Genomic DNA, 17,898 nt, shown 5'->3' with positions numbered 1-17,898 from the left:
GTTAGTGCATCTGTTTTCTCAATACAATAAAAGGCACCAGTCTTTATTGGTCACTCCTTTTAGAAATACTTTTGGCGGCCAAGTTTTCTCAACTGTTGAGTTTAATAAAACCAGGGGAAAATGGCATTTTCAAAGTTCGCTTATTTCTCAAAGAGAAACGCAGATGTTCAACTCACCACAAACATCAACATTTTGTTTATTTTACAAAGAGCTTGAGGAATTCACGTCTCTCTTCTGGAGTCACATTGTATGCTCCTTTATGAGACGACTCCCACTGATGTCAAACTCTCCTGGCTTGTAAATTTGGCGTGCCGCTAACTGCGCTGCACTAACTCTGAGAAGGATTGTGAGGTTGCGGGACTGCAAATAAGACAAAACATGCCTTCACATTCACACACACAGCACTTGCCTAAAAAATAACAGCAGGCAGATGAAAGAAAGAACTAGAAGCTTTGCAGAAGGTTAAAACTTCTTTTGCTGCTACAAAGCACAAATTCTTTTTTCAGCTTCCAAAATAAAATTCTGTAGCAATTCTGAGTTATATAAGTAGAATTATCCAATATCAAAGTAAGTCAAAAGGCATGAAAAAGGTGAGAGCTGTAAAAAGGCAGACAAATTTGCCATGATATTTCCCCTGTTGGAATCTTTGTGACTCTTTTCTCCTGTAGCTTTTACTCTTAAAGTCTTATTGCAAATCATTGTAGGAAAAAGCAGGTCCTAGTTACTTTGCTTCTTTTGGAATAATTGCTTCTGTTCTGAGGCCAGAAATATATGAATGGTGCATTGTACTTGTTTATTTGTTCCTTCAGCCGGGAACCCTGAGCCACAAAAAATAAATACTAAGTCAAATGAAAATGTGAAAGGGATTTTCATCATTTAAAATAAATTAATAAATTGGTCCATGATCAGGAAAGCCTTCAACTCTCCCCAGTATTTCTGCACTGGTTGAATATTAGGCATTATTCCTACTGACACATACAAATGAGGTGATAACACCACTTCACAGCTGTGAAGATCAGTTTCCTGGATTAGGTTCCTAATTCACGTTCACCTTACAAAGGATCTGAGAATAAAGCAGACCTTAGTCTTAGTGGACACACCGTTTCAGGCAGCAAGTGAATGCATGCTGGAACACCATGAGCTTTTGGTTTTGCTTTGCACATAATGGAAATGTTGCTTAAGAGTTGTTGAGCAATCTCCTGTAAGGAAATTCCTGATTATGAGAAACCTTTTCCTAAGGGATTTTCTATGTTTTGGAAGATGTTGTGATGTTTGTGAGGTGTTTGAACTTAATGCTTGGGGGTGGGAGTTAAGACTATTTTGTTTGAGTGCTTCGTTGTTTTGTTTTCGGTTTTTTTTGGGAATCTTTCTGCACTGTAAGCCCAATAAATAGTTATTTCCCCATTTTTTCCCCCAAAGAGAGGTAGCTCCTGTTTTCTTATTTCCTCCTTGGCTGCACTGATAATCCAAAACCCAGCATAAGGTTTGTATTTGTGCATTGCACAATTTCAGGCACTTTTGGGATGCCACCATATTGTAGCTGATTCAGAAGCAAATGAAGTCACTGGGAACCTTTTCCCTGCCCTCACTGGGGTTTGGGAAGGCCTGTGAAGATTATTTTATTAATCTAGTAAACTCCACTGTGAAAGTCATCAGAAAAGTGGAAGCATACAGGTATTAAGATTGCATATTTCATTTCATAAGGATACTAGAAATAATGACAGGTTCACTGTTAAAACAGCTAACAAACTGAAGGGTAAGAAAGCACACCTCAGTCAGTCTTTCTGGTCCTCTTTCCAGTTAATCTTCTTTTTGGAAACTATTTTTTTTATATATATACATTTTTTAGGGTGGGGGAGTGTATTATAAAGCAAATCTATTTCTGAGAATCATCCAGCATGAAAGTGTTTAAAAGAACACACTTCCGTTTGGCCTGACAAGTGTCTCCTCTCAATGTGGTTTATTCTCTGCTTACCACATCTTAGAGTGTCCAATTAATGGCAATTTAATAATGACAGTAGGTTGGCAGCTATTTTTATACAAAAACTGTGAAACACTTTTGACTTCTCAAATTGTTTCCATCACTTCTGTTCCTATAGCATCTTTCCCTTCCAAACGAGAGTATAACTGATAAAACAGTAAATAAAACTCATCTACTTAGTAGAAAAAAAAATGCAGTGTTGCAATCTTTTGGTTACACACTACCATAATCACCATCAATTAGAGGTTGCTTTCTAAAGCAAAGACAGGAGTAAAGCATTCTCAAGATATTCATGAGTTTATTGCTATAAAAGGAATTCTCTATATAAATACAAATCCATGAACATTTTCTCTGTAGGCAGTAATGTTTCAGAAGCAACTTTAGTGTATTTGTATAAGGATATATGGAAAGGAATGCTCTAGGCAACAGAATCATAGGGCCCTTGAAAATATATAATGTTTTTGTTTTTGTTTTTTTTTTTAAATTAGAGACTCACCACTAGATAATTTTTGATCCTTGGTTTTGCATTTCGTTCTTCACCGTATAAAACTATTTCATATTTTACCATTCCCATAAAGAGTTTTATTTTCTGAAGTCTTTAATGATCTATCCTTAAGCTGTTTGGGATTTAACGTGCTCACAGACGTGTACTACCAAAAGCCTTGAATGGTGAGTTCTCTGATCCATGCAAGTTAAATGCAACACATGGGTAGAGTCAGAGATGAGAGAGAGAGGGAATAAGCACATGCTCCACATTGGCTTTGCCTTTACGTCAGCTGATGAGCAACTACTAAAACTGCAAGCTTCTGCCACTGCTCCAGCTCTCTCAGAGTGTAAATACATCCACAGCTGTTTCAATTGGGAAACCATAACACAATCTATGCAAAGAGCACAGTTTACAAACAATTTAGTGGCTGAATGAGTATATCTCCTGAATTATCATGCCAGCTGGAGTGTTTCAGAAAGTGTTCAGGAAGACGTACAGAAAACTATTTCTCTTTCTTAATTTCAGTGAGAAACCAAGATGAGAGCCTCCTACTTCTTGGCAGCCTCTTGATAAGCAGCAGAAGAGATAAAAAAAGAAATTATTACAACGAAGCTGTGGTCACATGGGATTCTGTGATCATTTCTCTAGTTCATGCTACCTACAGCTGGAATTTCACAATATAGAGATAGAACATGTCCTTTCCTGCTCAAGGTGCAGAATATTTTCCACTTAGCCCTTACCAATATTGAGTCCACCATGTGCCCATGAGGTAGCCCTGATTCACCTAGAGAAGACGTGTGTATAGTACATACATCCTGGTTAGCTAGTTAGGAAACATTCAGTGCATAAAATCATTTATATCATTACAGGGCCATTTAAAAGAACTGGTCAATGCCAAAAGACATCTCAAGGCTACCTGTTTACTGTGCAGGGAATATGATGGAATTGAGTTTATTACTGTTATCAAAAACATATTTTAAGTTAGTGCCCAAAGGCACTAATCAGTAGTGGAGATCCTTGTGTTGGATGGTACATAAACACAACTACCTGCCAGGCTTATAGTCCTTTTGATCAGGACATTTTTATTTCCTTCACAAAACTATAGAATGCAATATATTAACTAAACATTTTTGTCACTGATGAGGAAGCTGTGGCACAAAGGTCAGAAGAACCTTTATTACCATAACGACATAATAATAATAATGGTATTATTCAGCCAGCACTGACATTTGCTTTAATATACGAGTGTGTGTGAATTTGCTAGATTATTCTGCAGATTTCCTCAAAATGTCACTCTGCACACCAATGAGGCTCATGTTGGTTACCATTGATGCAATGGACTGTGCCTTCAGTGTGGAAATGAGCTTGATGATGTTGAATACCAGAAACTAAGCACTTCAAAATAAAATTTTCAACACTTCTAACTGCTCAAGCATTGCCTACAGTATCTCTCTCCATATGTCTATAATATATCATCACTGAACCAACAAAACAAAACAACTTACTGGTTGTGGAGTTTGTGGCACATCCCAGACTATGTCAGGTTTAACCACTGTGTCTCAAGTAACCACAGCTGACATTGCTGAACTGTCATAAACATGGAGTAAAAGCTTCCCAGGTGCACAGCTCCAGGAAACACTAAAAACAGCTTAGGATAAAATGGGGAAAACAAAAGACCCGTTTGCAGCTGTCAAATCCCTAAAGTCTACAGCCCAGTTTGAATCCTCTCCCTTAACCACAGCCCCAAGACATGGTCTGGGCGAATTATTTTTTCTATTACTGTGTTTACTACCTATTACCCCAGCTGAGAGGGCTTGTCAACTCTCCAGCCATCACTGATACAAATGGACTGACTGGGGCTTCCAAGCTTATCCCAGGACTTTATTCAAGCAAACAAGCAAACAAACAAAAGCAAAGCAAAGCATACAAATATACCTCATTATACTTCTCAAGATCTCCCCTATTCGTGGTCTGTCTTACATCAGCTTGACCAAAAGTAAAGGTTTCAATATACATGCACTGATGCATGTAGACAGTTTTTGGGCAAATATTACTCATGGTTTTCCTGTCAGTTACTGGTTTAATATAACCTGTACTGCTGGCACATAAGCATTAGTTCATCTCCTTCACCATATACTTCCCTCCCTTTACATCTATGATTAGGTGCCTAGAAGATTTTGGCTCATTTGCTTGCATTTCTAACAGAACAAAGACAGCATCCTCTTCTGAAATGTACATCAGTTACATGCATTTCATACAAGACTTTCTTGTACAAAGGGCATTTGAACCTGTAAAATTTGTGTTCCAGGTGTAAAATTTGTGTTCCAGGAATAAATAAAGTAAGACCAAGATTTGACTGTTCATAGACTAGGGCATTTGAAATTGTTTCTTTTAGTTTTACTCTTTTCCCCCTGACCTGAGAAAAGTAAGAGGTAGCTTCAGAATCTCAACTAATCCATAAATTTGTACCACTGCAGAGCAAAACTGCTCATGTTGGTTGGTGTCTGAGAATTAAAAGGAAAATGGACATTGCTCCACCTATGTCCCTCAGAGAACATTGGTTTTGTGGAAACCTCTTCCTAGACACCTTCTTCTGAAGATTTGCTGAGAGTAAATCAGAAACATGAACACAGAGTTTTAGACCATGCTATGAATTCACAATGATATACAATTGTCTAAGAACAAAAAACTGTCCAGAAAGAAAGAAAGAAACAAAACAAAAAATATTTTATAAATAAATAATTAAATAAGCTTGGGAGGACTACAAGCTGTTATTTAGTCACCCTGTGCACTAGCTCCATGGTGACTCAAAGTGCTCTGTCTCATCTCGCAACACTTTCCCAGCATCTCCTGGAACTGCTTCCATAAGGTATCCCAGTCATGAACAAATCAGTTCTGACCTTACTTATTTTAAGATATTTTAAACTGAAGTGTTCTGCTGTCAAAAACAGAATTTCAGCCATGAGCTGAATTATACCTACCACCTTCTACTTCTCCATCTTTTAAAAGATGAAGGCCTGCCAACTTCTAGAAACCAGTTGTGTCAGGGAAAAAAAAAAAAAAAAAGGAAATGAAGCTCTGAGCGTGTTAGTCAGAACAGCATGTAGTCCTTCCACAAAGACAGGGTTGTTTCTTGTGTCAACTTTAGTGAACAGGATCATTTTTTATATAAACCTATAAACAAACTATTCTGACAAATTCAAAATCAGTGAATTCTACTGCATCAAAAGGATGGCATTAATATGGGACTATGAGGGAAAAGGAAAAGAAATAAAATGAAGAAACAGAAACAAAACCGCAAAGCGAACAGGGGAATAAGGAAGAAAATTACGGTCAGAAGATGAAGTATTTTGTATTAGTATATCATGTTTGTTCCCACTTTTTCTCAGCAAAGCAAGGTCTTTTGTACTTCTTGGCAGCAGTGCCTGCAGAACTGCAGTGCCTTTGTCAGAGCCAGGCTCCTTGGTGCTGTTCCGTATTTTGGGTGGGAACAAGATGCAACAGCAAGAGAAGGGAGGGTAATGGCAGCTGACCGAGCATCCTGCACTATGACAATCCAACGCCTGTGAGCAACCCCAGGCTGCCTTAGATTAGACTGCTCCCTGGCCTTAATCTAACTCAGAGGCAGCAGCCTCTGAAGCAGAGTACTGACACTCATAAACACAATGATTTTACTGTTACAACACAGGATTATCCCACATCTTCCAAAAGCACATTTGGGGCTACTGCTCCCTCGTGTGCACTCTCTGTCAGCATTGTGTAGCAGGCTTCGCTGGTAATGCACTGGGAGTGCTCCTAACGCAGAACATTGCACAACGACATTCCACTTCTGTGGTACTGATCAGATGCCAATTATGTATCATTAACTATTGTGTTTGGATAGTAAATCGGGCAGACTTAGCTAAAATAACACAGCTTGTTTTACTAAGTTTTTATGTAAATAAAGCTATTGTACTGTTCTGATTCCATACTCATTGCTTCTCCCTATAGGCCAGATTCTGCTTTCGCTCTACTCAGTAAAAACCAATTTCACAAGTTTTTCATTAGTTTCACAATGTACATTTCACAATATACAATACTCACAAATTTGACCTTTCTCCAGCCATTTTCTGCAAAACTTCTCTCATTCTCTATGAGATATAGCCATTTCTTCATCACTTTCCCTGAAGGCAGAATAAAAATGACACAGATCATATGTCATTCACTCCCGGATATAAAAAATGTTTTCATATTTCCTAAATTCAATGTCGTGATACATCAAGGACCCAGAAAGACGGTTCATGTTGTTGTGGGCTATCAAAGGGCAAACAGAGTTCCAAATCAGCCAAGCTGTGGATACCTGGCACAACAAGAAACTTTGTAGCTGAGCAAATGTAGATCAATGAGAAATGAAATATAAATAAATTTAAATTAGGAAGTCACTCAACTAGGAACTATTACCAAACCAAGAATGTTCTCATACATTTCCAAAAACCAACTGGCATGGATATCTAATTCTGTACTGGCCCCTTTCTCCAAATCTCAGCTGAAAAAGCTGAAAAGCCAGCATAGTTTTTTTTTTGGAGGGGCTGCTTATATTTACAGAAGTCAGTGGGCTGGATCAAGCGAAAGAGTACAGACTACGTCTTTTGACCAGAGGACCCTCCTGTCCAGATTTCAGTAAGTACTGCCAACAGCTAGTTAAAAAAGCATGTTGCAGACTTATGAATGTATTCAAGAAACACAGCATAAAGAAATATAATATCAACTGACTAAACACTGTGACTTCGAATCACATAGTTTGCACATCTAATAACCATGAAGAACTTCCAAGTCAAAATAAGTATTTCAAAAACTTGTCAGAGACATCGGAGAAACAAATAAACATGATAAAAACAGTTTGCATTTGTCTTATGCTATACAGATTACTGAATGTGTAGCAACCTAGCAACTTTGATAACTGTCCATTTGTATATACTCTTGTGGCAATAGGTCATTAGCTTCTCATTCTATGGGCACAGCTTTCCAAAGTAAAATTCTGCTTTTACAAGCTTGATGATGGAAATGCAGAAGACAGATCACAAACCACACAGCAAAATTCTTCATCTCAAAAGTAAACTCAAAATTGCAAACCAAGTGACCATTCTAGGAAATGAACAGGACTTGGCAAGAGTGATATTTATAACTGTGAAGTAAAATAAGACCTCAGGCAGACTCTGCTTTATATCAAGAATCATTTGTCCCATTTGTCCACTGACAAAAATTGAACATAAGCATTGCATTAGTCTCACTCAATCTACTCATAAATCTCATGACCTAAAACTGAAGCATGTTTAGTCAAAATATTTGCCACTTGAAGGGGCTGTTGGGATGTCTCCAACAGACACTCGGATGCATTCTTCAAGAAGAAGCACGGGTAGACATCCTCTGTAAATATCATTCGCTAACAGTGGTGGAAATACCCCCAAAATCATCAAAATATGGTTAGTAAGACTCATTGTAAATGCATGCAGAAAATCATTAATGACAAAAATAAATGTCTGTATGTTTTAACATACCCATTCCCAGATCATCACACATCAATTCAGAATGACCATTACCCATATGAAATATAAAATGACTTTAATGCCTATTCCTTTCTATTCAAACACTTTCTCCTTTTCTGACCACCAGATCTCCAGTAATTTCACTTTTAAGCTGTTTCATATAATTCATTTTCCATATAATTCATTTTTTTACTTCTATTCACCATTGATAAGCTTTTGATTTCCTCTTTCTATGCTCCTCCTGTGTTTTGTCTTACATTACAAAAAAACATGCTACACTATGCCACGTACAAAACAGTAAATGCCTCATCCAAACACAACTTGAGAGGGAATAAAAAAATTTCAGCACCTTTTAGAATTAACCTTTCTGACAGAACAATCTTTCCTGTGAATGTTTTTCATTATGATTCAGGTCTTTAGGCCTCAAATAACTTAGATGTATGACTCCCTTTAAGTCAAATTTATATCAAGAGATGATCTTGCATTATACCTGGGTCCACTTTGCTACATTTCTTGTATAGACAGCAATATTGACAGAGGAAGTGTGATGATTATCAATTTTACTTACGGTGTGTCAGGTACAGAATCTTCTGGACACCTGCTCACAGTCCTACAGCAATTACAGCATGTCATACTGAGCAATATATGAAGTATTGCAAACTATTCTTAGTGCTATTTAGCAGTTAGGAAATATGGAGTCATATATTTCCAGGTCATCCTGGGGATTTCAGATAGACCCATTTAATTCTGGTTTGCAGCTAGAAATTTTAGTATATCTCGTGCTCAGATGTAGTATTTTTAGCAGATCTGATAAAAACATTCCCCTTTAAATATGATATTTCTGAGTTGGGGATATTACATGGCAATCTGAGCCACATTAAAGTAGAATATATGGCTGACACGTTTGTCTCGAGAAGAATAAATACTCAAATATCTTTTGAAATTTCTTCATGAACAATGGAGAAAATAGTTATTTCAAATGACAGGATGAAAAAGGAGAAAAACAGGAGAAAGTTCAAATTTAAATTAATCTAATCCAAAATAAATGTTAACACCATTTATGGCTCCTGGATGTAAGTGACAAAGACAGCAATGTACACAGTATGTTGTTAAATGCTAGTGAATATTTTTTCTCTGAAAACACTCACCTGTATGCAGCAGGAATTACACTCATTTCCTAACACACCAACCTGAGCATCCTGAGTAGGCAACAAATAGCTTCTGTCTAGTCAAAAGCTTAGTCAAAAGCATGCTACAAACTACCAAGTACTAAATGTCTGGAAACACCTGCTGTATCTAATATACTGTATCACAAGTTTTACTCCAGAAGCCTACAGAGCACAGAAGTCACCTGAGAGCTGAGACATTTGCTGCAGGCAGCGGCTGTATTTCCATGGACCTCAGTTGCACCATGTCTGCTTGCAAAGCAGCCAGCTGCAGCTGACTACATTGCTTAGAAACCTGGTGGCCAAGGCATTCTGGAAGTAGGAGGGAAGGGTGAACAAATAATGCTGGTAGCTTTACCTATATGCTGGGGGTGATGCTACACACTGAGACTCCCTATGATGAATCTTGAGAATTTTTGGCTGATAGTGATAAAGCAGTTGAACTGGAAGGCAGTAAAAGAGTACTAAGCATTATTATATTGCCCAACTTTGAGAGATTTACAGAGCTTCTGAACTGACATTGGTTAAAATCTCTTATTGTAGACTTAGGCAAAGAACCCCATTAGTGTTTGGAAAAAGTATCTGTCCCTTAAATATGTTTTCATTTTGTTTGACAAATGTAATCCTCCCGCGCTGTTTTGTTGCAATGCACAAATGAAACTGGTGAAGCAGAAGGAGGCCCTTTTCATTAGGAAACTTGGAAAAAATTTCAGCTGAAAAAAAAGTAGTCATTCAGACAGCGTAGTCAAAACTCCTTTTCAAAGTATAAATTAAACTTAGAAACAGAAAAGGTTAGAATGGAATTAAAACCTAACAAGAAAATATAGCATCCCTACCTTTATAGTATCTATTAAATATATATAATATTAAAATGCATTAATTTTATGAATTTTTTTTACTAATTGACTGTATGTGGATTATTTTTTTTTTTTATTGGAAGCATTTGTAAACAAAATCCCAGACTCAGCAGAAACATCCGTCTGGATCCCACACTGCACAAGGCTGAAGCTGGATGTTCGTGGTTGTGTAGGTTTGTGCAGAACAGAAGACAGTGCCAGACGCAATTGTATTCCTGAATTGGCTTTCTCAAATCAGACATTTGCTTCTAATCACAATTGTCAAGCTGTAATAAAAGGAGAAAAATAAGAGATTTTAAACAATGCAACATGTCTGTGTAAAAAATTTCTTTTACATCATAGAACCTTACCCTCAAATCCTCCCAGATAAAAGAAATCAGAACACCTCAAGTTTTCAGCTGCTGGTCAGAATAACCAGTTGTGTACATTTGCTACCAGGCAAGTCATTTTTCAGTCTGTGCCTCTGGTACATGAACTGGAACTTTCTCAAGTAACTTTTGAGACAGAACTAAAGGTGGCTGTTAGCTTTGTATTCTTGTGTGCTGAAAAGTTTAGAGTTAAACTTGAACAGAGAAAAGGATCGAAAGCAACAAGTACTCAGCAACAAGAGCACGTAGCAGTAAATGGAGGTCTATGATCCACTCAAAATACGTGGCCATGAAGAAGTACAGACCAATTAAAGGGAAATGATAATTTTAAACTGTTACACTTTTTCTTTGCATTTTTCTTACAACAAAATGAACTAGTGAACTAGTGTGGCTTAGGACCTTTCCATTCTGATATCTGCTAGAAAACAAAAAAATAGAAGGGGGGGGTGGGACGGACAACATTATGTAAAAGTAATTCAAACATCAGGTGCAAAACTTAGAAAGAGCATGGTGATGTTTCTTCAGAAAGGCACCTGTAGCAGAGGAGAAGCCAGATCACAGTTCATTTGCTTCACCCTTTGCTGCTCACTTCCATGCCTTGTAGTGGTAGAAGAATTCATTCCACCAGGCACACATCCTAGTATATACAGCTTCTCACAATATCCTCATTGCAAGCACCTGGGAAATAAGTAACTCACTTGAACATGGAACAATTGTAAATTAACATATAGTAGCCAAGCACAGAACTAACATGCTAATAACTGTTTCCCTGTCCCAGTTACTGAATTCCTGAGGGCAAACAGAATAGCTTAGAACTGATGAAGTCTGAAGGCCACGTATGAATCATTCCCTGTCTCTTGAGTATCCTGAGTCATCTTCATTGTGAACAAAACAATGTTATTTATTTATTGCCCATCACTGTTAGCATCTGGGTGCCATGCAGAGTTTAAAATCAATATGCTGGCAGGCAGAGCAGTACAGCACAGGCTTCTAGACTATGTCAGATGGTTATTAGATGTCCTTGTTAACACCCACTTTTTGCTTTGCTTTGTCTTCTCCTTCTGCTGCTGTCACTCTGGCAGTTGCAGTAAGTTGCTGAATTTGCCCTTGCTCTCCCATTGTTTAAGATTCTGTGTAAAATCTGTGACTATGCAGAGCTGAGAGCTCAGCCTTGGAGATAAGCAGGAAGCAGCAGCTGGGAGAAAATGTTACAGGATTTGTTGGTAACATAGCTCCAAGTTCTGCCATTGTGATCAGCTACCATTTCCATACAGTCAAAGCCAGTTGCCACTCTCTATTGTTTCCATATGTATCATTCACATGTATTTTAAAGTGAACTGAGTTCTTGGTCAGTGATTTCCAATTCATTTACTTTTCGCCAGATAATCCCATTTATGCATTTAGTTATTCATGTGATTATGTGAGGAGTAGAGAGCTGTTTTTTCTCTAAACAAGTCCTACATTTCCTTTGGCAATGCTCCTCTCCTATGTAAAAAATGAAAACCACGTAGAGAATATTTTATTTGCTAAAAAAGGCAACACTCCATACCAAGAAACTATTTCATGAGATTTTTCAAATTTAATATCTTATTAACCTTTATTTGTTGGATTTAAGCTTCTCAGCCTTCAGATTTGAAGTCAGTTAAGATACACACTTCAAAGGTATGGATGTCTTTAAAAGATGTGCTAAGTATTTGCAAAAAGCACACAGCAATGAACAATAGGATGGTAACCACAGTATTTCTGATACTTCTTGCTTCTAGCAAATCTGAAACATAATAATCTCACCAGCATTCAGTAGCTCACATACTTGGGGTATCTGAATTTTGGAATGTTCTACATGAATATTTATGGTTTGTTACCAGAACTGCTCAGTCCTGCTGAGTTTAATGGAAATCTGTGAGTAAGTATTATATTCAAGCACGTCAACAAATTTCCCAGTTAATCACACATAGGCATACACACACACACACACACAAAAAAAAAAAAAAAAAAAAAAAAAAAAAAAAAAAACACCACTCAAAGCTCTCCAGACTGGAGGACTGTCAAAAAAAAATTTGGACCTTAAGTCATTGAGTCCTCAGAAGAGACACTGACAACCCACAAATATGAGGCCATTGGAAATGCTGTATATGCAAATAATGATTCCTCACACAGAAAACACAAGAAATCTTCCTAACAATTCTGATTTTCAAGCCTTGAAATCAAACAACTATTTGGCAAAACCAAAATTTCAACAAAAGAAAGAATCCTGTGAGATTCACAACAGGATTTTTTTGCTTTTTTTCAAATTTTATTTTTTGTTTACTTCCTCACTTTAAACTGTGTGTCCACCTCTTATATTTTATTACAGATAACTAAAATCTGAAGGATTATCTAAGTTAAGAGCTTTCAAAGGGCACCCAGAAAACTCAGCTGGAGGAGCCCTGCCCTGAGTTTCCTGTGGAGAAATGGCAGCAATTTGGAATGGGACTGCACTGGCAGATAGCCCCCATCACATCTCTAATTTCTATTCCCTCGTGGATACATCATTGTTTAACTTCCCTCACAGAGAGGAACACAGGGCTCTAGTTGTAGGATTTATTTGTTTTTAAAAACTGCTTCTGTCTGTATTTAATTACATTAGCACACAAATCGTGCTGTCACCTGGAGCAACTGTCACCCTATCTATTGGTCCTAAAGGCAACAAAGGGATAACTGATTGGAAACAATATTTTCTATAACAAGCTATTAGGCAAGGACAAGAGAAAAAGAGATTTCTCAAGAATGCAGTTACATTATATGGTCTCTTCCATCCCTTTATCAGTGTGAATAAAATACAAGCACATCAAATGAAGAGCCTCCTGACATAGCCAGTTGCTTCATGCAGCGAGTTCTCACTCTCCAGCAGGCATCAAAGCAAGGGATACTACTGTGACCCAGTTCTAGATGAATAATGTCAGCAAGAAATGCTTTGTCAGTATGTCAAATAATTAAGCCATTCAAACTTCCACCCAGAAACATAGGGGGAAATATTATATGACCTCTTTATTTAAGACATAGCTACTCCATGTTGCTGCACTCCAAACTTCATCCAGGAACTGGGGAAAATGCAATAAGTTAGAATGGTAACAGAATATGTATGTAAATAAAGTATAGGGTAAATATTTCCCAACAATTCCACTAACTTTGCTGGCAACCCCTTTCTGTACACAAGCAAGATAGCCAGTGGCAGAGAACTGTTCCTATGCACATCTCCATCCACCAGCTCCCTACTTCCTTTCCAGGTACTTGCAGCTTGGACCAGCAGCAAACAACATAGCTCAAGGGTTTCTCTGCAGTTGGGGATCCAGTTTGTAGAGAGCTGCGTGCTTTGGTGCTACCACCTTGTCTAGTTTCTTAGTTCACTAAGGAACTGGGCAGAGGCAAATTTTAGAATAGTCTCTTTTCTGCAGCTGCTTCATCCATTATCATTTGGAATTAGCAGGTCTAATGCACTCATCCAGTATTAAAATAATAACAATAAATTAAAAGATGATAATAAAAAGGGAGAAAACAATCTGACTTCTTCGAAATGAGCATTTTGTCATCTCCTTCAACCTCTGTAATGCTTAAGGGGAACATCATCCTCAAAATCCACGAGAGCACATAGACATATTCATATATAGTTATGAAACTATAGTTTCAGAGCTACATCACGTTCTGTCATAAACACATAGAAGCAGACAAAAATTGAACACTGATTGCCTACAACCACCTGAAAAGAAGAGGGGAAAAAAAAAAAAAAAGGAAAGGAAATAGGTTACTTGGACCAACAATTCAAAATTTATTTTCCATTCAGTTTCAAGTTCAGGCTAAGGAAACCTCTCATTAGAGACATCACAAAGTAAATTTTATTCTTTCTTTAAAAAGAACTTCCTGTGCATGACAAAATATGCCAGACCTTTAGTTACTCACATATCCTGTTCCAGCAGTTTGGGGAAATTTTCCCTTACTGTCATTTAAAATTCTGATTATATTCAAAGGAACGATATTGTGACAATTTTAATTCATTGGATTCCAGACAAATATGTTATATGGTATACCAAAAAGGAGGAGAAAAAATAAAAATTACCTGATGAACACATAGTAAAGGGAAAGAATTACTGCTACAGGTATAAGTGAACTGAACCAAAGGCACAGACAGGAAAATTAATGTAATAAGACATTGTTAAAAAAGCCAGATGATCCCCCGAAGCTGATCTGGCAGATCTTAGTGATCTGAGGTGAATTTTCAAGTGAAGATTTATTTTGAAGGTGCTCAGTGAAAATTTTCCCAGGGAAGAGAAGATAAGGTATTTTTGCTAATTTGTGATAATACCAATGCTTGGTATTATATGTGATAATACCAGTGTTTTCCAGTTCTCTGAAATATCTGAAATATCCTCAGACAACACTAATAAGCCAAACTATTGTATATTTTTATGGGAAAATATTTTAATGTTTATCTAAAAGTTTCCACTTTATTTTGATCTATACTTTGTAAAGTACTCTACTTCTCTTAAATGACAAAAACAAATCTAGAATTTCCATTTCAAAAACGTTAAAAAGGCAAGTAACTGGCAAGAAGCAGACTCATTTCAAATTGACTGCCACTGCATTTTTAATTGCATGCAAATAAGTGAAAAAAATGCCTCATTATTAGCATCTCTGCATAGAGCATGCAGTTTCTGGGATGGTATATATATGGCAACTGCACAAGGAAATGATCAAAGAGCTAAACAGATCTACAGTAGGGTGCTCAATTACTCACTGAAAAAGTGTGATGTAAATTGGGCTGCATGAGCCACATGTACTGAGAGCTTGGCTCAGACCGCATCTCCTGTTCAGGCACTGTTTGTACTGAAACGTAATTAGTTTGTTATATCACTAGTCTTCTAAACACTGTGTGTCCATTACAGAGTTATGCCCTCTACACTCAATGTTCTTTTATCTTTTGTGCTCTCATTCTTTATTACGAAGTCCTGAGCACTGCATTCCGTCTGTGGACATCAAATATTATTTGTGTTATGTAAACCATAAGAGCAGGTTCAGTCCTTTCTGCATTCACCTCATGATCTATGGATCCACTCACATATAACTTACTACTGAATAGTTTAGTGCTTTGTGCTAGAGCACCTATCCTGCCTTTCAAAGTAGATATCCGAATGGATACCTAATATGCAATTTGCAAACTTATGCATTATGGTAGGTTACATAAATAAAGAAGAAAAAAATGAATTTAAAGGAAAGGTAATCTAATCTAAAACATAATATAAGTAGACATTTTAGCCATCAGTGGACAAATCAAAAACCTTAAGCATATAATGTCGGAAGTATTTTATACATGAAATTTGAGTAATTTATGTAAAATATTATCATATTATATCCATATTATCATTATCATATTATATAATATAATATATATAATATATCATATTATATTCCATATCATTCCATATCATATACCATTATAGGACACCACTTTAAATTGCTTAGAAAGTTTAAAGCCTTTTATAACTAACTAACTAAATAGAATCACTGAGTAATTCAAAATTTTTGTCCTTTGTCTTGATTTCATATGAAAAAGACAAAAATGACATAATAACACATGAAAAGTTTGATGGAGGCCATAGTAATGTGAAGGAAAGAATGCTTAGGAGTTTGTAATTCCTCTCTATCTTTAACAGTATAGATCTGAAGGTGCCACAGATCACCAAAAACAAAACCTTAGCAAACAAAATAGACTAGAAGGTGTAGGAAGAAAAAGTAGCACAGGGTCGCATTTCCCATTGATGCATTCAGTCCATATTTAGAGTCACTTGACTTTGAATTAGCAACAACAGTAGGCAGTGTATAGTCAGTTAACAGCACAGAAATTAAGCTGATTAGCATTGGCAGTATTTGATTGTGAAATGAAGTCATGAAATAGTGTTAGCCTAAGAATGATGGAAAACCAAGTACTTCAGCACCAGTGCAAATGCCACCGGTCAAAACCCTGACAAAAATGTCAACAGTGTATCATCAGCCATGAGGACTGTGCTACGTGAGAAGAGTAGCTAGTATCAGAAGAAAACAGTAAGTAAAGTTATCGTTCCTGTATACGACTGTTCTGCAGCATTTGTTTAGACATCTGCTAATAAAAGGCAAGTAGTCATGAAAAATGACTGCAAGGATATTTATGAAGTTTGCCTGGAGCTGGTTCCTCAGTAATTGAGGTGACAAAGGCAACTGAGAAAGCAATGAAAAAGGCAATGGATGCATTTATAGTGTATTAAAATTAAAATGGTTAATTAAAATCCTGAGGCTTCTCTGGACATTTCCTAATTCAGTCAGAAAAATTTATAATGAAGTGCAATCTTCTGTATTATTATTTCCTTCAGCAAAAAGGTTGTAAATAACACTGTGATACTGTTGTCTGCCCTCTGTTTCATTCTTCATTAGTATTTCAGTTTAAAAACCCAAGTCATTGCTATGCGCAGTAATAATAAAAAGATGTCTGTAAGCTGTAAGGTAAGCTTCCCTTTAAAAGAAAGATTCTCTCTCCAACTCTTATCAAACCACACTAAGGCCAGCTGTCCTGCAGCACCCTCTCGAGCCACTCAGCATGTCTTGATCTTATTTACGCTGGGTGATTATTGATGAACCCGTTTTCTTCTGATGAAAAGACTGCTCAGCAGGCATCATCCCAAACATGCTTCCATCAGGGGAAAGGGACTGAGATCTGCTTTTTGTGCTAACCTTCTTCCATTGCAGCGTCAGTGTCCAAGGTGCTCAAAGATCAGCGTGCATCTGTTCTCCCGCTGCTGGAGGGTGCTACACCTCACCACCAAATCCTTCCTCAGGACCGGTTCCCCAAATTCTAGCACTACCTTGGCACAAGTGAGACTGACTTGACGAGCCAAATCCAACTCGATCCAAGTTTCCTGGATTTTGAATCCATTTCTCTGTCTGAATCAAGGCTCAGGAAAGAACTCAAGCTAGTGAAACATTTGTCTTGTTATTGCCTAGCTGGTTTAAGCAGCAATAAGGAAAGTGCTAATGACTATCAGAGCGGCCTTTCTGTAGAAGCACAGCAGCTGCATGTGGTAGAGCATGCCAGTGCTGACTGTTACCATGGCCAGATAATTAGACACAGCTGAGATGAATACACCCAAGATGCCTGTGAAGATAGCTGCGTGAACAAAATAATGAATCTACAGCTAAGGATCCAGAGGAGGATCCATGTGAATTGTACCTTGTGATTCCCAGTTCCCAGTACAGGGAACCAGTACTGGTATCTGACATGAGGATGCCTACAACATTATACTGCTCTTCCAGCCACTCTCAACCTGTGAGGACTTCTCCCTCATGACTAGCAACTCACAGCCAAACATTTCAATTTGGACAGACCTTTGAAAGGAATTAAACCCAGAGGCTACGCAGGATGAACAATTACAGATTTTTTGGCTATCACATTATTCTGCATCCAAAAATTCTTTGCAGAAATAGAGGAATTCAAACAGTGTTTTCATAAA

At 37.3% G+C, this 17,898-nt stretch overlaps 1 protein-coding gene across 1 annotated transcript in view; it reads right to left on the bottom strand.

Annotated features, from left to right (window-relative positions):
• The window catches only part of LOC308198686 (uncharacterized protein), a 41,028-nt gene extending 23,588 nt beyond the window's left edge, over positions 1-17,440 (bottom strand). The window contains exons 1-2 of the mRNA XM_080601537.1: positions 17,123-17,440; positions 6,552-6,631 (exon numbers count right to left, since the gene is read on the bottom strand). Coding sequence (XP_080457663.1) covers positions 6,552-6,631; positions 17,123-17,132 — 90 coding nt within the window. The 5' untranslated portion in view covers positions 17,133-17,440. The remainder of the gene's footprint in view (positions 1-6,551; positions 6,632-17,122) is intronic.
• Between the last annotated feature and the right edge of the window lie 458 nt (positions 17,441-17,898).

The sequence above is a fragment of the Anser brachyrhynchus genome (genome assembly GCF_964034855.1).
Source record: "Anser brachyrhynchus genome assembly, chromosome: 8".
In the NCBI taxonomy this organism is placed as follows: Eukaryota; Metazoa; Chordata; class Aves; order Anseriformes; family Anatidae; genus Anser; species Anser brachyrhynchus.
Note: the sequence above shows the minus strand (reverse complement) of the source record. Positions and strands in the feature narration are given on the sequence as shown.